General features: G+C 35.1%; 1 protein-coding gene across 1 annotated transcript; it reads left to right on the top strand.

Moving 5' to 3' along the window:
• The first annotated feature begins 3,785 nt into the window (after positions 1–3,785).
• LOC132609277 (vacuolar protein sorting-associated protein 20 homolog 2-like) lies at positions 3,786–11,969 on the top strand. The gene is made up of 6 exons (XM_060323173.1): positions 3,786–4,078; positions 5,506–5,658; positions 5,743–5,895; positions 7,487–7,570; positions 11,307–11,472; positions 11,573–11,969. Exons 1-6 carry the CDS (start codon positions 3,977–3,979, stop codon positions 11,596–11,598), a joined length of 684 nt encoding a protein of 227 aa, XP_060179156.1. The 5' UTR covers positions 3,786–3,976; the 3' UTR covers positions 11,599–11,969.
• The last annotated feature ends 13,048 nt before the right edge of the window (positions 11,970–25,017 follow it).

Genomic DNA, 25,017 nt, shown 5'->3' with positions numbered 1-25,017 from the left:
TTACCAATTGTGAATTATTAATGCCATTATTTCAACTTAAAGCATATTTGGCTACCGAAATTTCGGCAGCACTTCCCCTATACATATGACACCCCGAGAATTCAACTCGGCTATAAATCATCAACAACAACCCAAACGACAACAACAATATCAACAATGAACATTAAAAACACAAATATCCTTCAACTAGTCATTTTTCTCACAAGTTGACATAATCTTCAATTCAACCCAACTTTCAACTAAGATCAATAATTTCGTATTCAACAACCATCATGATCATCACCATATAAATCTAAAGACATCTCATACCATTTCCCTTAGGATATACACTTGATATACATGATATACACTTTTCCGCCAAAAGCATAACTTATGCAAAACATCAAATCTTTGGCATATAATTTCATAACAAGTTTCCAACTTCCAAATTCATCAATGAACATCATAATTCACAACCAAACACTTCATTTCCTTAATGTCGGAAAATCATACTAAAACGACATAAGTGTTCACATTCCAATTCAACACAAACTTATATCATTCTAGCTTAATTCACCTTACAAACATCACAATACCAACACTCCAACACATTACACAACTTGATTCATATTTATTCCAAGACCATTACACCACACGGCCATATGCTCATTTTGCAACATCAACTAAATTCATCCAACTTTCAATTCCCATATGCATTTCATTACAATCATGACTAGATTATAACATAAATTCAACACATAGAGGCTATATATGTAGTATATACCCACGGCCACACACTCACACACACACCCACTTTGCAAACTTCTATTTCTTCATACAATCAACACATTTCCATAAACTACAACACAATCAAAACTTCATAACACCAATAAAAGGTAGAAATTCTTACCTTTTCTTCAAGTTTTCTTCACTTGGACTTGTGTTCAACTTGGAGATTCTAGAGCTCCCCACTCCAAACCAACTATACCAAGATGCAAGGAAACCTTGAATTAGTAGGAAATCAACAAGATTTGAATTTTTGGGACAAGATTTTTGAGGGCTATTTTTGCCCCTCAAACCCGAGAACCTCACTTTCTCTCCTCTTCTATTTTTTTGCTCTTGCTTGCTTCTAATGGATACACATGAAGACTTTGTCTTCTTATATAAAGTTGTCACATGCCATGCACATGACATAATTAATTTGGGCTTGGGCCAAGGCCTACTATGGCCGGCCACCCTTGTCTCTTTGGGCTTCAATTTGTTTCACATTTTGCAAGCCCAATAAGGTGTGGATCGTATTTTGTAATTCCCGAAACTAATTTCCAAAATTCCAAAATTACCCTTAGCCTTGTCCCACGCTTTCATGATTCTATTCTTTCATGCATAACTCCTATGTTCAACAAAATATCAAATTTGACATTATATCTCCAAAAATCCAATATTTCCAAGTTTTTCCAAACGTGTGAAAACACGAGATATAACAGGGAGGGAGTAGTAATTTTCTTTTATTTTTAAAGATGTTAGTATTCAGCCGATTACTTTAAAAAAGGGCAAAGGTATAGATATATCCCTTCTTAATTTTCTGTTGTTGCACGCGAGAGCTTCTTAAGGATGAAGGTCATAGGTGGGGGGCTATGACAACGAATGTCTCCGAGTCTTACAACGGTTTATTGAAGAAAGCTCGTGGATTGCCCGTTACTTCCATGGTCAGTATGACGTTTAAAAATCTTGATGATCGGTTTGTTGAAAAAAGCTCCCTTGATTGCGGATAATACTGGGAGAGGACCCGAAAGCACACTGACATGCAGCAATACAATTCAACAACTGGAGTCTTTGAGATTCAGCCATTTGCACACGAAGGTAGGGGCGAAAATATTCATAAAGTCTCTGCTGAAGGGAAAAAGTGTTCGTGTGGAAAGTGGAGAAACCACCATATGTCATGTTCACATGCCATTAAAATTTGTGATATCCGTGTCATTCAACCAAAGGCCTATGTTTGCAAGTACTACAATTGCAGGTTTTACAAACAAACGTACAATGAAAAAAATTTCACCTTTGGGTGATGAGGATTGGCCACCTTCTCCATTCAATTTTATTGCAAACACTGAATACGAGCGAACTTCAGAAGCGCGGAGTACAAGTAGAAGGAGGAATGAAATGGATATAGCACCTGCTCGCATGGTTAGGAAGTGTAGTAGGTGCAAGGAAACAGATCATAACAAGAATCGTTGCCCCTTGGGGGATCAGTAGTTGTTGTTTTTTCGTTATTATGTTTTTTCTCAAGTTGTAAGTCGTTATTTCCTTATGTAATCTTCTACGAATATGTTGTTATCTTTATTGTGTGACGTTTTATTCAAATAATGTGTGACATTTATTAAACTTATTTTTTGTGTTTTTTGTATGTTCACATATTATTTCACAAATTTTTAATTATTGTATGACTTTGTTTGGGTTAAAATATTCTTGAATCAAATTTGACAACAAATGAAAAACCAAAAATAAGTCTTAATAACATCAGGAAAAAAAACAATTAAAGGGTAAATCGTGTACATGTCCACGATTTGCCAAAATTGATTTTGCAAATCATGTGCCTTTACACGATTTGCAAAAAGAATTTTGGCAAATCTTGGACCGGTACACGATTTTCCCTTAACTTTTTTTTTTAAGTTCACAGACGAAAACAAGGAACCGTTAATGAAGTGGGGTAAATCGTGTAGCAGTCTACGATTAACCCATTTTGGTCTATCACAGATCCCACAACCCCTTTTGGTATTTTTGACACAAAAAAGTGCCATTTTGGCGCTGGACACTCATGGTAAATGTAACGATTCATTTGTTTATTTAAGTTCTAGAATCCCTTTTTCTTATTTTGATAACATTTGTAAAGTCAAATTATTGATTGTCTAATTCAAAGTTAGTCTAAAATTAAGAATTCAATCTCTTAAATCTCATGTTTTTATGGTTCAAATTCCATAAAAATTATATATAATCATAAGTCCAATGCAAGGAATCAATATCTCAAATATGTGATTGAAACTCCACTTCTTTATGACGGACCGAGAGCCTCTCGCTCCAAAATATCCCAATTTCTTTTTAAAAATAATGCTGAAATTCATAACAATTTTTATACTGCTATAGTCCTTCTTTTGCGATCTTGACCTTGGGTCTTGCGTTCGCAATGCATTACTTGACCGGTGACTTGAACTTACTCTTCAGGGTTGGCGTCCTCTTGTCCCGAGATCGGTGGACCTTTTCTCTATGTTCTGTGATCGCAACTAGTGCTGCACAATTGTGAAGAAGGCACCGACACTTAAAAAAAATTGAAACTTCTACTATCCTTAAATGGTGCCGAAATATCCTGGAGCTCCTCAGGTTCAAACCCGAACATGCCATAGACCAGAAATATCATATGAACCTATATGAAGTCTCAAATCATGCATCTAACACTATGATTATAAAAAGAAAAATATTCCATTTCTTCAATATTTTACTTCCTCTATGAGTAATTCTTTTTTGTCGTATAGTTAGGAATACGGAAAAAGACCAAAAATACCCCGAAACAATTTGAAATAGGTCAACTTTATCTTTTGTTGTGTTTTTGGCCAAAAAATAGCTGGCCGTTATGTTTTTTTCGCTCAAAATGCAACTAGCCAAATATCTCGAAATACTATTCCTACTCACATTTGTTCCAAAACAAGAGAAAATAAGCCAAATTAACCCTTGAACTATTCGAAATAGGCAGTTTTGCCCCCACTATGAATTTCTCAGATTTGTCAAAAACGGCCCCCAACTTTACTTTTATCTAAACAAGGCCTCTCCCAATCTCCAGGAGATCAATTACGATTTTCAAAGGCGGGGGGCATTACATTACATTTTGGAGCAAAGGGTTTTGCTCTAGACATGCAAAACCTCCCAATTTTAGCAGACTCTTCAGTTTCAAAACAAAAAATTCATTCTTTTTACTAGCCTTTGAAATTCTGTTTGTTAAATTTGGAAGATGGGAAATTTATTTGTGAAGAAACCAAAGATCACTGAAGTAGATAAAGCAATTCTGTCTTTGAAGACCCAAAGGCGTAAACTTGCTCAGTATCAGCAACAGGTATACCCTTTTATTCTTGTATCTTGTATATAACATTGACAAAGGTTCTGTCTTTCTTGTTTTTCTTTTTTGTTGTTGTGCTATTTTTGTGTTTAAATGCACAGCTTCATTGGAGGAAATTAGTTAAAAGGGGTCTTTGCAACATGAATAGAGGTATGTGACCCTCTGTATACATGTGCGATTCTGAAATAACACAGAAGCCATCTGTCATTTAATCGATTCACCCGCTTTGTTGTGCTATTTTTTGGGACTGCCTAGTTTTATCAACTCATTTGCTAGTAAAAAAGACAAAAGATAATACAAAGCATGAGTAGTTCTTGATGGTTGGGAAAATTCAGGAGGTTGGAATTATGAAGTTCTTGATAATTAAAACTCTGGGATGCTATTGACACTAGGTATATGATCTTCAGCGTAAGTTGTATAGCTCAATGTTCTTTCTGAATTTGGTAATCTGTCTTCAAGTAATTCAACACATCTTTTTTTTTCCTGGCCCCTTTCGCGATATGAAGGGTTTAGTTCTCAGTTTTCTTCACACGCGCGCGCGCACACACAGATATTCAAACATATATGTATATGTATGTATATGCGTGTGTATGTATGCATATTTCACACACACACACACACATATAGAGTTTGGGTGTACATGCTGAGCTATATCTTATCAATATTACTGCTTGCATTGCTAAGCATGTTTCTCTCACCTTGATCACTTCACCTTTTTTCTTTTCAAGTTTCACTGAATAGGGAGGTTCCTCGAAGTTGGTCTCTTTTATTAAGAAGCAGGAGTTTGTTACTCTTTCTATTCAAATCCAAGATTTTATGTCCGGTGATTAACAAGAGAGTTGCTCAACCTTCTATCTTGGATCCTGGTTTATCCATGGTACAAGATAACCTCCACAATAGATCCCTGAATAGGCATATTTGATATAATAAACTGAAGAAGGTTTACTGTTTTTGTTGCACCTGTAACAGATTAATCATCATTTTGGGCCTCGACAACTGCAACGGCTCAGTAGTGTATTTATTTCCACAATCAGGGGTCATGTTAAAAGCTTTTACTTCGGAACGGGCCTTAACTTTCCTTACAACAGTGTTGCTACCCACAAGGAGGATGAGAACACTCCCTTTATTATCAACCATATTAGATGTTGTAACAGTACTTTGTTATCTCTCCATAATCTTTGCTGTAATGCAGTGGGTCAGGATGTACAGAAACGTTAATTTATTTGAAGTAGGAGAACATTTTGAAGTTCCATAAAATGGAGATTAGTTGGTTATTCACTAGAGCTTAAATGATCTCCATCTTTTTCTAGAATCTTTTTTTAGTAAGTGCATATTTCTAAAATCTTAAGCTTAGATAAAAGAATATTTAGTGAAAATTGCTTGTTGGTTTCTGACCATCTACAACTTTCTGTTATTGCTTTCAGTTGGAGGCTGTTATTGAAGCTGAAAAACAAGCTGCAAAGTACTTGCTGCTTGAAAAGAAGAAAGATAGAGCCCTTTTAGCATTAAAAAAGAAAAAAGTGCAAGAAGAATTATTAAAGCAAGTTGATGTTTGGCTCATAAATGTTGAGCAGCAAGTAAGCAATTCCTATTAAATGCACTTGGTTTCTTTCTTTTAAGTATTTCATTTGCTCTCTGATTCTGCTTATAAATTTGTTTAGTTGGCAGATATAGAACTGACAAGCAAGCAAAAGGCTGTGTTCGAGAGTTTGAAAACGGGAAATAATGCAATTAAAGCAATACAAAGTGAGATCAACCTAGAGGATGTTCAAAAGTTAATGGATGATACAGCAGAGGCAAAAGCTTATCAAGATGTAAGCTCTTTCACAATATGCTTCTTTTTAGTCTTGCGGGATTTGGGAAATTCACTTATACCTGTAAGTTATAATGTTTGTCATGCTAGTGGTAAAAGATAAAACGAGAAATAAGAAACTTCCGCTTGATATATTCATGGTCTACTTTTGGAAAATGTTACACACTGCCGCAAAGTGCAGGAAACTTAATCCTGAAAGTTGAAATGTCAAAGAAATTGTCCATCTGATATCATATACATTTCATGACATCCTTTTTCTTTTCAAACTTCAGAAATGTCTATTTTGATTGAAATGATATAGTGGTAGTATGAGAAAATGAGCTTATTTGCCATATAACCTTTTAAAAAGGCTACTTGCTGTATATAATAGCCAAGCAACTATTGCTCTGTGGTATGTTTTTATGGTCATAACAGAATTATATTCTGTCAATGTTAAATAAGGGGTGGGACTTTGGGAAGGTAAATTAGATAATTTGCATTTTCGATGCAATATATATGAAGCAAACTTGCATTTATGTATGTAAATAAATCCCACCACCTCTCTCTTATCTTACCTATTTCCCAAATTTGCTTTTCCAAACAGTATTATTGTCATCGTTAGTCTCATACCTATGGACCTGTTCTTAGAAGGTTGAGGTACTTCAAATAGTTTGCTGACATGGGCATCTCTCGGGAAACCTTTGAAATTATTTCATTCTTGAACCTTGGACATATAAGATTGTCAGAATCGGATCTCTTTTGAAAGAAGATCTTTTCTCTCATGCTAGCATGCTCCAGTTCCATTACGATACGGGTTAGCCATATACTTCACATGTATCTAACGATTCACATGGCATCATGAAGAATCTACAATGCACTTATATCCTTGTTGGCTTCAATGGGAACTTGATTAAGGAGCAGACCTTTTTAATTACGGATTTCTATAGTCTGAAACCGAGAACTCGTTTCTTTTATTGCATGTTCTCATAATTCTGGTAAGGTCGTCCCAAGGAGTTGTTGTCAATCAGAGTCATTTACACTTATTACATAACCTTTGCATGTTCTCATTGTTTCCTTTAAGGTCCCAAGTAGCTGTTCTCAATCAGATTCATTCGCACTTACTACCTGACCATGTGATAACCTTTTCCTTTTTTTCTCCTTTTCCCCCTTTGCTTAAACTAGTTTGGATCTGTATCTGTGCTCAATTGATAATTTTGATAGGTGAAGGCTCATGATTCATGCACCTTGGTCTTTTCGCTTGTAATTTCATTTCCTGCAACGAATGAAGTTCATAATTTCCTGACGCTTTGTACTGATAAAAAACGATAATTCCTGTGACACTTTTCTTGTTAAGGGGTTGATTATTTGAAAGGTGAATTCACCCCTACACTTAAGTTTACATTTGATTTCTCCACCTCTAAATTATGTGTTTTTCTACTCTCTTTTCTGAATTTACATTACTCAGTTCGAGAGACAGAAAAAATATATTCCATATGTTCCTCGTGCTTGCTTTTTCCTTAATAAAAAGTGCTGTATCCATGTCAGCTTATTGTAAAGAACTCCTTTTCCTAACTTACCTTCTTGGCTGATTTACTCCTATTCCCTTCTTGCAGGAAATTAATGCAGTTCTTGGAGAGAAGCTATCTGCAGAAGATGAAGAGGAAGTTTTAACAGAATTTGAGAATCTGGAATCCCAGGTCTGTTAGCGCAAGCAATTTGTGTTAAAAAGTTCTTGTTTATTTTCTTTCCCAACCATTTGTTTAATAAAATTAAAAATACACAATTTTTAACTCCCAACTCCTGTGTACTAGTTGTATACCACAAAGTAGAGAACCTACAAAAAGATATGACTCTACTAAACTAAAATCTTCAATACCAATCGGAACCTCATTATTGCACTAAAAGGACATTAAAAATTAGAGGTTATTCCTCAAATCTTCAAACGTGCAAAGTCATTCTCTATCCAAATACATCTCTTTCTTTTCATATAGCCAACGTGAGCGCTAATGGGCGTCTTCTAAAAGAAGAATGAATAGTGCTTGCATCATAGTGTTTGACATTGTCCTTTGTGTCCCAAACCATCTCAAAACCTCTCACCACAAGTGTGTGGCTAGCTGCAGGGACGAAGTTAGGCTCAGGCAAGGGGGTTCAATTGAATCCCCATCGCCGAAAAGTTATACTACATAAATAGGGCAAAAACAATTTTTGTGTGGTATATAAACTGTGATTCCCTTTGACATAAGGGAAGATTCTAGTATGGTGTCCAAGGGGGTTCGAAAATTTCTTTATGGCATAGGTTTTAATCCTAGGTATGTCATTCTAGTATTTTTTGGAATCCCCTTATATGAATTCATTGCTCTGCTACTGGCTAGCTGGTAATGCAAAAAGGAGGTAATCCACATCCTTGCTCGTGTTCTTGCACATAAAGCACAAACTGACATAGGTAATCCTTCTCTTCCTCAAGTTTTCCACTATCAGGCACACCTTTCTTGGCATCCTGGATATTCATTACCAATAGGTGCGTGGAAGCAGGATCCTCCCTAATTAAAGCTTATCGTAGTAGGACTTTTACCGAGAACAATCCAATATTCCCCAACCCCAGCCTCCGTGAGTCTCAGTTCTGAAGCGACGTATAATGTTTATAAAGCATTTCAATCAGACTTTAGAATCCTGCGACATCCTATTCTTGAAGGTTTGTATGAAATTCTAGATCTTAAAGAGAACTTCCCTCCTATAGCCTCTGTACCTACCGGAATGCCACCTTTTTAGGAATGTGAGCCTGAAAGTGTTATCTCCACACTATCTGTGCTTCTAAAAGTTGATGTTGCTCCCGTCCCCTACCCTAAACGCGATGTTGGCAGTGAACTCTTTCTATCCCTTCATGATGCTCCTTCAAAGGCCTCATCCAAAAAGGACAGCGAATGTTTTTGATCCTCTAACCCGCTTCCATGATTCCATGTTTCTCCGTGGTCACCTCATTCCATAGACAAAGAAGTAACTTACTACACCTTACCTCCTTGTTCCCATAGCTTGAGTTTCACCTTTTTCTGTCTAACAGATGCCTTCCCTTCCTTTTGCGTGCTTCTCTGCCCGTAATCTTTTTTTGGACAAGGTAACAAACTGTATATAAATCATCAAAACAAAGTTTCAGAAACCAAAATGAAGTGTTTAAATCGGGGGATCCAAACTAAAAGAATAAACTAGAGACAAACCAACTAAGCCCTATATCATCTCATAAGGACCCTAGAATGTCTATAACAGGAACTGGGTCATCTATATACTCTTATTTACACCAATAACAAAACAAAAGAATACAATTCATCTTAATCCTTTGTAAGGAACGACTAGTATCTTCAAAACACCCAAGAGTTCCTTTCCTTACATTGTCCACCAAATTGTTGCAGGGACAATTCTCCATCTATCTTTGTTTGTGCTGCTATTCCCCTCTGAATTCCAGCTTATCAGTGCATCAGAGGTTCTACCTGGCATTGTCCACCTTATGCCTCTAAAGCTTGTGAACAAATCCCATAACTGACTGGCCATCTTGCAATGTAAAACCAGATGGTTAACTGTCTCTGAGTTTTGCCCACATAAATAACATCTTGAGCACAAATGAATTCCCTTTCTCCTTAACTTCTCCTGAGTTAACACTGAATCTTTCACCACCAACCAAGTAAAAATAGCCACTTTATATGGAATTTTTACTCTCCATATTAATTTCCATGGCAGTAGATTCAGTTGTGACCCCACCTGACTCAGATCCTTGTAAGCAGAACTTACCTATAAAGGCCTTCCACTTGAGTATCATCCCCTTCCTGTGCTCCCTTATATTGATCTAATGTGCCATAGAAATCTGCCAAAGTGTCAATTTCCCTGTCTTGTATCAGTCTTCTGAAAAGTCAGGTTCCATCCCTACGTGGAACAAACTTCGTTCAAGGTGGCACCCTACTGTTTGGTTCAAGTTAAAAATATCAGGATATAACTGTTCCAGGCTGCCATTTCCCAACCAGTTGTCTTCCCAAAACATTATCCTCTTACCATCCTTCACATTAAACCTGAGCTTTTGTGCAAAACTAGGCCACAGATTCCTCATTGATCTCCACAAACTAGTTCCATTAGGGGACTAGTTAACCCTTTGGTCTTCCAAAATCCCCCCTCATAGTTTGCCATCTGCACAGTAGCCCATAAAGTTTGCTCCTCCTTTGGTAATCTTCAGAAGCCACTTCATCAGGAGACTTTTGTTTTGTTTCCTCAGGTTTCTGATTCCAAGCCCACCACTTCCTAACAAGGCCATGTTATAAACACAGGATTCTCACCCTGAGCCCCTCCTGTCTCTCAAGGGCCAGAATTACCTCCCACATCACCCTCAAAATTTGACTCCAACTGGTTTCTTGAGCTACTGTCAGTATAACTGGCTCTCAAGCTCTTGAGCTCCTCCTTCCTCTCTCTTTCATCCTTCTCCAGCTCCCTATCCTCTTCCATTCTCTGCATCTCCCCCAAATTATTCATAATCTTCATCTACACCTCTACTCTCCCAAAAATATCCATACTCCACGCCCTTGTATCCCCCTTTTAGCATCTTTATCTTCTTAGCGAGTCAAAATGGAAGTTTATCTATTACCTCATAGCTATTTCACCATCCTGCTATTCTGTTTTTGATATTTGCCGCCTTTAACCATATTCTTTCGAAAGTGAAAGGGACTCTCATGCTTGTATCTCTGCTTCCATCTAGAATGATAGTAAGTGATTTGAGGTCACCTAGTCAATAGAATTTGTAGCACATTTAGGATGATCATGGGACTCGAAGAATCTGTCAAGTCTTGATCTTGATGCTGGGTCTTCAGCCTTGATCCGTTTGAATCTTTTCCCTGTTAATGGAAGGATCAGCAAGAAGATAAATATGCTTGAACTCTGAGAAATCCTCTATTGCCCTAGTTACTGTCCATCTCATCCTTTCCTATGGAAATTCCTTGTAGTATTGAAATACCCTCGTAACACATAAGGGATATCACAAGAAGTAATTTTTCATAACAAGTTTCATATGATAACACGAACTAAGGTTTTCTTTTTCTTGTTTCAAGAGTCAAGCATCAGAAGCTGCTAGGAAAGCCTTTATTCTGCACATTTGGTGTTAATCATTATAGGAAAAGAGGCCCAGTAAAGGAAAGGTCTAAGTGAGAAAATAAAAGAACATACAAGTAGAAATTCTACGTCTGTACTATGTAGAATTGTTAAACGGCTTCTCTAGACTGAAGTTACTAGGAAATAAGGTATTAAGTTTGTGAAATATTTTCTTTTTCCTTTTGTTCCCAAGTTTTCGTCCAATACTTCTCAGTTGATCACTTTCTATATCCACTTTCCATTTTCCGGCTGGGACATCGTTCCATCTTTTACTTGAATTGACATTTACCTAATGGCTAAACTTTTTTGCAGTTATCTGTGCAAGATTTGCCAGAAGTTCCTTCTGCATCACCATCTGCTGAAAATGTGGAAGAGAAATTGGATCTTCCTGATGTACCTACAAAAACTCCAGTCATTGCGGATGCTGTTAATGAGGATGCTCAAGATACTTCAGCTGGGATTACTGAGCGGAAAAAAGGTTTATCTCTTTCTCTTGTTTATATCTTTCTAATACAAGCATGCTTTTCTTCATAAATGACGTCTTCTGATATTTTTGTTGTCTGTCCAATTTTGCACAGTTATAGAGGAACCATTACCTGCATGATCACTTGTGTCTTGGTTCAGAATGTCAAGTTTCGCGATGCTATTGAAGTCCTTTTTAAATGAAAAAGGATTTCTAACTTCATGTAGCATGTACAGTCGTCCTTCGGTTATTTTTTTGGAGGTTTCTATATTCTCTCTGTGACTGTACAGATCGTCGTCCTATTTCTGAGATCATATTCGAGATATCATATTTGTACAGTGTTCTCCGTCATGTAGACGTATTCTTGGTCGTTGAAGTATTGTTCATTGTCATGTGTGCGCAATCTCCCTTCTGTTTATCTGGATACTATGCACTGAAGCTAACTGGTTCTGCTTGTATTTGATACTGATATATCTGAATTTGTAACTATTCAACTAAGTCTCTTTTTTGTGATTGACGTGGCTATGTTGCATTCTTAGCCTAGTATCCTTGGACTGATATTGGATAAACAAAGATGTTGCTCTCCTTTTTTTCCCACTGAATGAAGAGGCTTCGAAGGTACAAGGGCAAGTTTTGGATGAGAGGGTGAACACCAAAGGGACAAGTGAGCCTCACCTCGGTTTTCTTTTATTCACTTACGTAAACATTAATTAAGTAAAGTGGGGTTAAATTATAATATTTGAACGTTTAAGGTTGAAAACTAAAAGGGACAAATGAGTTTGGCAATTAAGTGAGTGAAGTTATAAATATTGGGTAGAAGTAACATGTAATTATTAATATTAATGAGGACAAATTTCATTAAGAAACCTTTTTTGAGCAACTTTCAAACATTTATTTTTACACATTTACCTCAACATTTATTACGTTAAACTAACTAAAATTATCAAAACATGCAAAAACCCTATTTATCCTTTTTCCCATTCTCTCCCGTTGCCACTAGTGATCATTCTCCTTTACCGCTCATCATCTTCCTCCTTATTCTTTAGGAATTTAATTTTTTTAAATAGTAGATCTGCGATTGTATTTGTGTTTTTGTTGAGAAGATTTGTAGAGAAAACGATTTGTGGGGAAAAAAATTCAAAATATTATTTGGTCTTTTTGGACTGCATTTGCTTCACTCTTGAGCTTGAAATTATTTCAAAGGTTCATTAATTTTTTGGTAAGTAGAAAAGGATTAAATTGTATCGATTCATCAGATGGGTTTAGCAAACCCAACCTGGCTGTTTCGACCAACAACTCTAGTAGTTGTCCGAACAACTACTAAAGTTGTTTGAAAGAACAATTGAACATTTGTCTGACAAATACAGAAGTTGTTCCAATAACTACTACAGTTGCCCGACAATTGTGTGTAGTTGTTGGACAACTGAATAGTTGCTTCAACAATTAATGCAATTGTGGAAAAACTTCTATAGTTGTTGGAAGAAATAGTTTGACGATTACATAAGTTGTCCCAACAACTACTAAAGTTGTTCGATAACTGTGTTTAGTTGTCGGACAATTCCTTAGTGGTTAGGACAACTAGTGAAATTGTGGAACAACTTTGTAGTCGTTGGAATAAATAGTTAAACAGTTACAGAAGTTGTCCCCACTAAAGTTGTAAGACAACTGTTGCTAGTTGTGGGATAACTAAAGATGTCTAAGGACAAATAATCAAGTTCTTTAAAAACATTAAAGTTGTTGAATGAATCTCTCTCTTGTAAGGACCACTGAAATACGTATCTTTGTGATATCTTCTGGTATTGTGATCATCAATGGGAGTAAATAATAATGGGAGTTGATTTACATGGTGAATGGGTGCAAAATCCTACTTGTTATACTTGGCGTTTAAATGGTCGAGAGACAGTATCGATAAAGAAGCAAGGATGTACGTACAGTGAGTTGGTTGAGAATATCGTTTCTAGGTTTGGGTAAAATTGTAATAAAGATGATCTTTTCATTAGTTACATGCTCAGCTTTGCCGAAGAGCAAAAGGGAGCTCTTTCTAGGATAAGATATGATCGTGATTTGCAGCTTTTTTTTAGATGTTCGAAACATGCCCGTTCTAAGGGTATCTACAGTTGAAAAGATGGTAGAAGAAACAAATTCAGTCCAAGTGGAACAAAATATGAAGAACATCCTGTGACTATGGATATTTTGATAAATGAGGGAGCTACACAACATCTTATACCAACACAAGGCAGTCACATAGATGACGACTACACAGATTTTTATAAGAATTTAACTTTCAAGGACAAACAAGGATTGATTAAATTGTTGAAGCATGCTTCCCTGAAGAAAGATCAAAGATTCAAACCAGTGAAGAGTGCTCAAGATGTATACTGAGTTAGATGTGTAGATTCAGATTGTAATTGGTGGTTGCAAACTATGAAGATTAAAGTTGTAATAGGTTTGAAATTGTTAAGTACGCAACATTCACTCATGTGGGGCACAACATCTTACAAGCTATCATCCACATGCTCCAGCGAATGTCATTGTATAATACATGAAACATAATTCTTGAATGGAAAAGGTCCATCCACAAAAGAATAAGAAATACAATTCTAGCAAATCTGGATTGTAAGATTACTTACTAAAAGTACTGAAAGAGCAGTGAGATAGCAAAGGCTATGATAAGAGGGACACCGGTCCACGGATATGCAGTTCTAGATGCGTACTGCTATATTTTTAGGACTGTAAATGAATGAAGCAACACATTGTTCAAACTTGAAAACTACGGGAGATTCAAATACTTTTTGTATCTTATGGAGCTTGAATTAGGGGATTTGTGCATATGAGAAAAGACTTAGTCGTTGATGGGATATTCTTAAGACAGTTTTGTTGTCTGTTGTGCACAAGATACGCAGAATCTTCTTTTTTATGTTGCATTTTTCGGAGTGTAATGTCTCATATCAATACTTTTTTGAGAAATTATTAGACATAGTCCCCAATACTACGGAGTTGTTCATCTTTTCTGATAGGCATCTCAACATAGCAAAAGTGATATTAAAGTATTACGTTGAAGCGCACGGATGTTGAACTAGGCATTGTAGCTGAAAACGCCCGTTGGAAATTTCATTGTGTAGATTTCCTTGATCATTTTTATCATGCAACAAAAGCATACATGAGAGACGCGTTCAATGACCATTTCGAACAAATCGAAAATATCAATGCGGGAGTCGCTGATTATCTTGAGAATGTTGGGTTTCATAAATGGAATAGACCATACTACCCAGAAAACAGGCAGACTTTCTTACTGGTTCAAATTCAATATTGGAGGTTCTAAACAATTGTTAGAGTTGTTAGAAAAACTGTTGAAGTTGTTCTAAAAACTGCAATAGTTGTTCCATCAACTGCATAAGTTGTGGGACAGTTAAAAATAGTTGTTCCAGTAACTGCAATAGTTGTTGGAAATCTCCAGTCGTTTGTATTCTAGATTCTTATATTTTTTACTTTTGTATTATAGTTGTAATGTATTGACCTCAAACTCTGTTGAGTCTGCTAACTCAATATTTCAGGAAGAAAGAGAATTTTTCATTACTGTCCTATTCGATGTTATAAATGGGAGGTGGTCAGCAAAATTTCATGCGAGGCAGATGATATTCATCAACTTAACAACTATCTTTGTCTCGTCAGTTGAAAAGAAAATAATGACATGAATCTGGACAATAAGTTATTGGTCCATCAAATAAATGAAGACACGTTCATCATCATTGGGCACAGTAGGATCTCAATGATCGATTTACGAATCAAAACATATTAGCGTCGAGATTTTGACTTGGACAAAATATGGTAGCGCTTAAGAATAAATTCGAAGATGAATATCAAAAGATGAATTACGAGTACTCTTCTTCATATTATAAGGTAGAGTCATACTTGTTTGCATATGCAAACCCAATCTTTTCAGTGTCAGCTGAGATGAAGAATTTTGAAACCCTCCTCCGGAGATTTTTAGAGCGATGGATCTCCACCTCAAAAAGAATGCAAATGGAACAGGAAGCGACCTTCAATTAGGAAAGTATTTTCAAAGAAGAAAAATAAATTATCCTTATGCAAAAGGCTTAACCACAAAAGAAGTACATGCCTTACAAGGTCGAGTGAAGATGTAGGAACAAGCCATGATGTAGTTTCATGAGTTTGGTTTGTATTTATAATGTGTACTTGTCGTTGCTCTTACTAGTGATCTTGTTTAACAAACAATGTTAAAGTATATTTTTGAGCTTATGGTAATCTCACCATGATAAATTAAGTTGTGCTAACAAACTCATTTTATTACAGTAGTGACCACGTGTTAATTGTTGAGTTTCTGTAGTGACTACTGTAATAAAATGAGTCTGTTAGCACAACTTAATTTATCATGGTGAAATTACCATAAGTTCAAAAATATACTTCTAACATTTTTTAAAAGTTCAAAAATATACTCCTAACATTTTTTGTTAAACCATGATCACGAATAATAGCAACGTAAACCACACATTATAAATACAATACAAATTCATAAAACTACATCATGGCTTGTTCCTACATCTCCATTTGGCCTTGTAGGGCATGTCAGTTTTTGGTGGCCAAATTTTTGCAAAAGAAGCATTTATATTTCTTTTTTGAAATTACTTTCCCGACTGAAGGTATCTACTTCGTCCGCTTTCTTCCCTGTTTGCATTTCTTTGGAGGTGAAGTTATTTGTCTCTCTGAAATTTCTAGAGGAGGGTCCCAAAATTCTTGAGTTGGCATTAGAAAAATTGGGTCTGCATATGCAAACAAGTATGACTTTATCTTATAATACGGAGAATAATACTCAGAAATCATCTTCAAATTTATTCCTAAGTGCTCTCATAGCATGTGGACAAGGTATTTTGTCCAGGTCAAACTCTCAATATGGACATGTTTTTCTCCTTCAATCAATCATTGAGACCTCAATGTGCTCAGTAATGGTGAACGTGTCTTCATCTATCGATGGACCAATAACTTTTTGCCCAAATTCGTGTTAGTTGTTATTTTATTTTCAATTGAAGGGACAAATAATTGTTAAGTTGACGAATGTCATCCGCCTCTCATAAAAAATTTCTGACCACCTTCTATTTATAGCATCAAATAGAGTAGTAATGGAGACTTATGTTCCTTCCTGAAACATAGAGTTAATAGATTCAACAATGTTGGAGGTCATACATTATATCTTAAATAAAAAAAAACAATAATTATTAAGAATCTAGAATACAAACACGACTGCAAGTCCCTAACAACTATTGCAATTGCTGGGACAACTATCTTTAAATGTCACATAACTACTGTAGTCGCTGAAACAACTATTGGAGTTGTTGGAACAACTTCAACCGTTGTTCCAACAACTGCAATTGTTGTTGGGGACCTCCAATATTGAATTTGAACTGGTAAGAAAGTCTACTTATTTTATGAGAAATATGCTCTACTCCATTTATGAAACCCAACATTTAACCAACGACTCCTGCATTGATATTTCTGATTTGTTCAAGATGGTTATTGAATAAATCTCTCTGTTATGCTTTTGTTGTATGATAAATATAACCAAAGAAATCAGTAAAATAAAACGTCGACCGGGTGTTTTCAGAAAAGTGCCTCATGCAATATTCGTGGTTGCTTTAGAGTAAAATATTAATATTGCTTTTGCTATGCTTGGATGCCTATCAAAAATGATGCTCAACTCTATAGTGTTGAGGACTATATCAAGCAATCACTCAAAAAATTATTGATATGAGGCATCACACTCCGAATCTACTACACAAAATACAACAGAAAAATATTTTTTTTCTCATATTTTGTGCCACAACAGACCACAAAACTCCCTCGTAAGATCCCTTTAACCGTCAATGACTAAGACTTTTCTCATATGCACAAATGTCCTAATCCAAGCTCCATAAGATACAAAAATAAAAATAAAAATTGAACCTCCCATTGTCATCAAGCTTGAACAATGTCTTGCTTCATTTATTTACAGTCCTAATCATCTAACCGCACATGTCTAGAACTGCACATCCGTGAACTGATGTCCTTGTTATCATAGCCTTTTCTATCTCATTGTCCTTCCAGCACTTTCAATAAAGAATCTTACAGCCTAAATTTGCTTGAATTGTATTTTTTATTTTTTTTGTGGAAGGATCTTTTTCATTCAAGAAATTATGTTGCATGTATTCTCCAAAGACGTCCGTTGAAGCATATGGATGATAGCTTGTAAGATGAAGTGTCCCGCATGAGTGAATGTTGCGGTACTTGACAATTTCAAACCCATTACAATTTTTAATCTTCGTAGCTCGCAATCACCATTCATAATTCGGATCTACACATCTAACAAAGTACACACCTTAAACACTCTTCACTAGTTTGAATATTTGATATTTCGTCACGGAAGCAAGATTCAACAATTTAATTAATTATTGTTTGTCCTTGAAAGTTAAATTCCTATAAAAATCTGTGTCATCATCATCTAAGTGGCTGCCTTGTATTGGTATAGGATATTGTATAGCTCCCTCATTTATCTTAATATCCATAGTTACAGGATGTTCGTCATCATTTGTCATATTTTGTTCCACTTGGATTGAATTTGTTCCTTCTTCCATCTTTTCAACCACATATACTCTTAGATGGCATGCTTCGATCATCCAAAAAAATTCCGCAAATCACAATCATCCCTTTTCCTAGAAGGAGCTCCCTTTTGCTCTTCAGCAAAGTCGAGTATGTAACTAATGGAACGATCATCTTTATCACAATTTAACTCAAACTTAGAAATGATGATCTCAACCAATTTATCGTACGTAACATCTTCGCTTATCTTTATCAATACTGTTTCTCGACCATTGTAATGCCAAGTGTAATGAGTAGGATTTTGCACCCATTCACTATTTAAATCAACTCCTATTGTTATTTGAACTTCATTGATGGTCACAATACCATAATATATCACAAAGATACATATTTTGGTGGTCCTTACAAGATAGAGATTCATCAAACAAGTTCAAATTTTCTAACGAACTTGATTACTTGTCCCTACACTTCTTTAGTTATCCTACAACTTTTGTAGCTGTGAGGATAATTTTTGTGATTGCTTAACTTTTTTTTTTTTTTTTATAGAAGTTGTTCCACCATTGTACTAATTGTCCTAACAAGTAATTTGTTGTCCAACAACTAAATATAGTTGTCGGACAACTTTAGTAGTTGTTGGAACTATTTTTGTAATTGTCCAACTATTTCTTTCAACAACTACATAAGTTGTTCCATAATTTTATTAGTTGTCCAAGCAATTATGTGGTTGTCCAACAACTTCACACAGTTGTCGGACAACTATAGTAGGTGTTCGACGACAAATGTTCAATTATTTTTTAAAACAACTTTAGTAGTTGTCCGGACAACTATGAAAGTTGTTGGCTGAAACAACCAGGTTGGGTTCGCTAAACCAACTGAAGAATAATCATCTTCCACTTACCAACGATTAATGAATGATCCAAGCTCAAGAATGAAGCAAATGCAGTCTAAGAAGACTCAATAATATTTTGAAATTGTTTTTCCACAAAAAAAATTCTCTGCAAATCTCAACAAAAACACAAATACAATTGCGGATTTACTGTTGAAATATATTTTGGGGAGATTAGATTCCTAAAGGAGGAAGAGGAAGATGAAGATGATGAGCATCAATGGCAGCTAAAGAGCATGAGAAGAAGAAGGTTGGATAGGGTTTTTGCATGTTTTGAAAATTTTAATTATTTTGAGGTAATAAATGTTGAGGTAAATGTGTGAAAATATAAAATTTGAGGGTTGCTGAAAAAAGGTTTCTTAATGAAGTTTGACCTCATTAACACTAATTACTTTCTTGTCACTTCTACCAAATACTTATTTAAAACTTGAAGGACCCCCACTTAATTTCCAAACTCGTTTGTCCCTTTTAATTCACAACCCCATGTTTGAAAGAGAGAATTCTTTTGTGTGTTTCCAAACTTTAACGTTCAAATATTATAATTTGACCCCATTTTACTTTATTAATATTTAAGTGAATAAAAGCAAAAAACTAAGGTGAGACCCACTTGTCTAATTTTTTCTTCCAACAATTACAGCAGTTGTTCCACAATTGCACTAGTTGTCCTAACAACTAATTTTTTTTTTTTTTTTTTTGTCCAACCAGACAATTTTGATAGTTGTTGGGACAACTTCTGTTACTGTTCAACTATTTCTTCCACAACTATAGAAGTTGTTCCACAATTGCATTAGTTGTCCCAGCAACTATTCAGTTGTCCAGCAACTACACACAGTTGTTGGGGCAATTTCTATATTTGTCAGAGTTTAACTGTTTCTTTAAACAATTGTTGGCTGAAACAGTCAGGTTGGGTTCGCTAAACCCAGCTGAAAAAATGGACACAAACTAATCTTATTTCACTTACTAACAATTAGTGAATGGTCTTTGAAGTAGTCTCAAGCTCAAGAACGAAGCAAATGCACTCCAAAAAGACCCAATAATATTTTGAAATTCTTTTTCCACAAAGCTTTTTCTCTACAAATATTCTCAACAAAAACACAGTTGCGGATCTCCTATTGAAAAATGTTTTGGGGAGATTAGATTCTTGAGGAAGAAGAAGAAGGGGGAGGAAAATGAGGATGAGGAGGAAAGGATAATGAGTATCAATGGCTGCTGGAGAGCATGGAAAGAAAAAGGTTGGGTAGGGTTTTAGCATGTCTTAGTAATTTTAGTTATTTTGAGGTAAACCTGTTAACCGGTTGGGTTTAACCGGTTAAAATCGGTAACCGGATCGGTTAAACCGGAATCGGAACCGGAACCGGTAGAACCGCTTAACCATTTAAAAAATTATCGATCCGGTTCCGATATTTTTGAAACCGAAATCGGTTAAACCGGTAAAATCGGAACCGGACCGGTTAAACCGATTTAACCGGTGAAATTAAAAAAAAAAAATAGCTGTTGGGCCGCCTGTGCGTTAATGGACCATTGGTAACGGTCCATTTGCAAAAATGGCCATTGCCAAACGGTCATTTTATTAATTTTTGGCCCCCAAATTTTTTTTTTAACACTTTAACCCATTCCCCACCCCTATATAAACCCTTCTTCATTTTCATTTTAATTCACACCAATTCGCTCTTCTTCATCTTTCTCTCAAATCTCAATCTCTCAATTATAGTTACTTTGCAATAATTAGCCACAAAGTCTTATTATAGTTTCAACTTTCAATTATTAATTTTGCAATTATAATATTGTTGGTGGAGTTGGTGATTTTGCAACAATCCGAAGTAGCTTTGGTGGATTTGCAATTCTAGCCGCCTTCACTTTGTTGGAAATTAATCCGGCAATTTGGTACCTTCGTTCCAACTCTATATTTATTTTTCGCAATTTAATTCTAGCAATTTAATTTGTTGTAATTTATTTTCTTGTGATTTATTTGATTGTGATTTAAATTAATTATATTTAATAATGTCAAAGAGATTAAGACGTGGTGCCGGTAGTAGTAGTCGTATTGTTAGGGGTGCGCTTAATGAGGAAACATTTGTAGAAGAAACACCTAATTTAGGTATTGATGTTGGTGGAAATAATCCACTTTTAGGTCATGAGCCAATGCAACAACATTTTACCGACACTTTTAATGAAGACTTAGATGATGATGATGATGATGATGAAACACAACCCCCCCAAAAATCCCATAGGAGATACATGTCCTGCCCAATCACATACACAAGACAAACCGCCTAGAACTCGTAAGCCAACAGCTAAAGTTTGGAAATTTATGACTAAGAATAGGGAAAATCAATTAGCTACATGTACCATATGTGGACAAGTATTTAGTTTTAAGCAAGGAACTGATAAGGATGGTGGAACGGGTACACTAAATGCTCATATGAGAACCAAACATATGGATGTTTGGGGAGAGCAAACGGGTTCAAATGTGTGTGTGTGGGGGGGGGGGGGGATTCAAATTACTATAGACCCACGAACCGGTAGAAATTTTAAGTATGACAAAAAAAAAGAGCGTGTAGAAATAGCTAAAATGGTAGCTTATGATTATTTACCATTTTCCTTTCCCTCAGGTTTGGGATTTGTTACTTACATTCAACGTTGTTATAATCCGTTATTTGAGGGTATTCCTAGAAGTACTTGTAGAGCCGATGTTATAGATTTGTCTAAAAAATATAGATTTTATTTGCGCCATGTATTTAATTTTTTAAATTGTAATGTTTGTCTTACCGCTGATTTGGGTCTTAGTCTTAACAAGTTAGATTTTTTTGCTATTACATGTCATTGGGTTGATGACAACTGGGTTATGCAAAAAAGAATTATAGTTTTTTTATATGATGAAGGAAAAGGTCGTCACGATGGAAAATTTTTAGCCGATTCAATGTCTACTATTATGAGATTTTTTAACATTTATAGATAAACACTTTGTATTGCTTTAGATAATGCTTCTAATAATAATACAAAGGCGATAGGTCTTATAAAAAGAGAACTAAACCCTCCGCTAAGAAATATTTTTCATGTAAGATGTAGTTGTCAGATTTTAAATTTAATTGTTAAAGATGGTCTTGTGCATTTTGATGATTCTGTTCAAAAAGTTAGAGATGCTGTTGCGTTTCTTTTTTGTAATGTTAATAGGAGAAGAATTAGAGATTTTAAGATGCTTGTGTGGAAAATAACCTTAGACCTAGGAAAATTCAAGTAGAAATTGAGACTAGGTGGAACTACACTTACTTTATGCTACAACAAGCATAAGAGTATAGGATTCCCATACAACAAGTTCACAACAAATATAATATTAATAGTGAGGATTGGTTAACTTTTAGGCATTGGGAAGATGTTAAAGAATGTGTTGAACTCTTAGAAATTTTTTATAATGCAACTCTTGCTTTTTCTAGACAATTCTATCCCACGGTAATCGAAATTTTAGCCTACTTAGCGGAAATAGCTAGAGTTTTACAAGAGTATAAATATAAACCCGATTATCAAGTGGCTATTTTTGAAATGATAATCAAATTTAAGAAGTATTTTTTTCCCATCCCAACTTTATTTATATTGGGTTCCCTTTTAAATCCTTGTTTAAAAGTGTCTTATACTAAAAATTTGGTTAGTCAAATTTATACATTTTTAGAAATTGAAGAGGGAGTTCAACCATCTTTAGCTGAAGCCGAACTCGCTATTGATGATGAGTTTAGAAAAGTTTTTACTCATTATTCTAGTTTGGAAGAACGTGCTACACCCGTTGCTCCACGCCCTACTACTTCTCATAGTAGCAAAAAGGGCTTGTCGGGTTTAAAAGTTTTACATTCACAGCCAACTTCTTCTTCTACTGCAAACTTTGATGAATATAACTTTTATTTGATGCAGCCAAATGTGGATATCAAGGAACTGGATGAGTTTGACGTCTTAGCATGGTGGAAGAAGTACAAGGCAAGTTATCTGGTACTTTCAAGAATGACTCGAGATATCCTTACGGTTCAAGTATCAACCGTGGCTTCGGAGAGCGCATTTAGCCAAGGAAGACAGCAAATTGGAGACCATAGACATTCATTATCCGGCTTTAGCTTGCAAGTACTAGTGTGCATTCGCGATTGGATTAGATCGGAGCGACGCAACCAAAACTTAGTAGCGGAGGAAGGCGAAGAGGAAGAAATTGAAGATTTGATAGCTAGTGGACCGGACCAAATGGAAGACTTTGAAGATATTTTCATGACCGAATATGATGTGGGGGAAATTAACGAAATGGTTCAAAATTGGTGATTTTATTATTTTACTATTTTTGTACAACTCATGTATTATTTGCAAGTTAAAAAAAAATACAACTTGCAAATAAATGTTATCCAAGAATGAATAAAATATATGGCTCATTGAGCTTTCTTCTATTTACTTGTGTTCATATTTTTACTTTTATTAAGTTAGGAATATACTTAAAATATACTAAGAATATACTTATAATATACATCTACTTAAATTAAAAATTAGAAAGTTATATACTTGAAAAATAACTAAAATATATTAAGAATATACTTATAATATATATATATATAGTATATATATATATATATATATATGTATACGAAAAGCACTATTCTGTATTGCTGACTTGTTGTTAGCCTGTTAGTCAGTAAATATTTAAACTTTAATTATAAACTTGTATAACATATGTAAACATACCTACAATATACTAATAAATACTATAATATATATATATATATATATATATATATATATATAATACAAAAAATAAAAATAAAAAGGTTTTAACCACTTTGAACCGGACCGGTTCCGGTTTGAGATTTCAAACCGGTAAACTGAAACCGGTTAAGCGGTTCCGGTTTTTTAACCGGAAACCGACCGGTTCCCTAATCGGTTACCGGTCCGATTCCGGTTAAACCGGTTAACAGGCATATTTTGAGGTAATAAATGTGGAGGTAAAAGTGTAAAAGTAAAATTTGAGAGTTGCTGAAAAAAGGTTTCTTAATGAGGTTTGACCTCATTAACATTAGTTACTTACTTGTCACTTTTACCCAATATTTAAAACTTAAAGGACTCCCACTTAATTGCCAAACTCATTTGTCCCTTTTAGTTCACAGCCCCAAGAAACAAGTTATCGAAGGATTGTAATAAAAATATAATGTAGATATTAGCTTTTATCAAAAGTTTGATTCTTTGTACTGAAAATAAGCATACAGTCAAATCTCTCTATAACGACGTTGTTTATCCGAATATTTTTTTGTTGCTATTATGAATTGTTATAGAGAACAAATAATATGACATAATATGGAAAATCAGGTTAAAAAAAAATTGCTCTGCTATGGTAAGATGTTATTAAAGATCTGACTGTATGAGTAAAAATCTTAAATATGGGTTTATTTTTAAACTTAATAAAACTGAAAAAGGTTTTGACCACGTATTTCAGGAAAAAATCAAACCGTAATTTTTTTTTTAATCCAATTTTTATTAGTTCATGTTATATTAAGTATAAAATAATACACCGGTTGATATATTAAATTTTACCAGGATTACATATGCAAGACTTAAAAAACCAACCAAATACAGAATAAACCAATACCAATAGGTATGATTATTTTATCCAATACGTCAAACTGAACAATTCTTATTGTGGATTTGTCTGTGCTATGTTGGCTGCTGTTGGCCCCAAGAAAGAATGGTCTTATAAACGAAGACTAAGACAAAATTCTTAGGATACTACCAATAGATACACAATCAAGAGAAAAGAGATGCCGCTCGAAATTGGTTGCATTTCAAGAAAACTTTTAGCGTAGGCCAGAACCTAGTTTACTATAAGTTAGGTGAAGTCAACAATGCATTCCTTCACTTTCAACAGGGCAATCTATCATGTCATTATTTTTTCAAGAATAACAATGGTGTCTAAGCCAGCTTGCATGCACCTTAACTATTCCAAAAGGGTACCTATAATCTCCCACCAGTGTTAGGTACAAAGTAACTCCACTCATCAATGCTTAGGCAGATGAGAAGAAATTAGATTGTTATATGCTTTACGCCTAGGTAACACAAAATCTGTA

This window comes from Lycium barbarum, chromosome 9 (genome assembly GCF_019175385.1).
Source record: "Lycium barbarum isolate Lr01 chromosome 9, ASM1917538v2, whole genome shotgun sequence".
Taxonomy (NCBI): domain Eukaryota; kingdom Viridiplantae; phylum Streptophyta; class Magnoliopsida; order Solanales; family Solanaceae; genus Lycium; species Lycium barbarum.
This window is presented reverse-complemented; position numbering and strand designations above follow the sequence as displayed.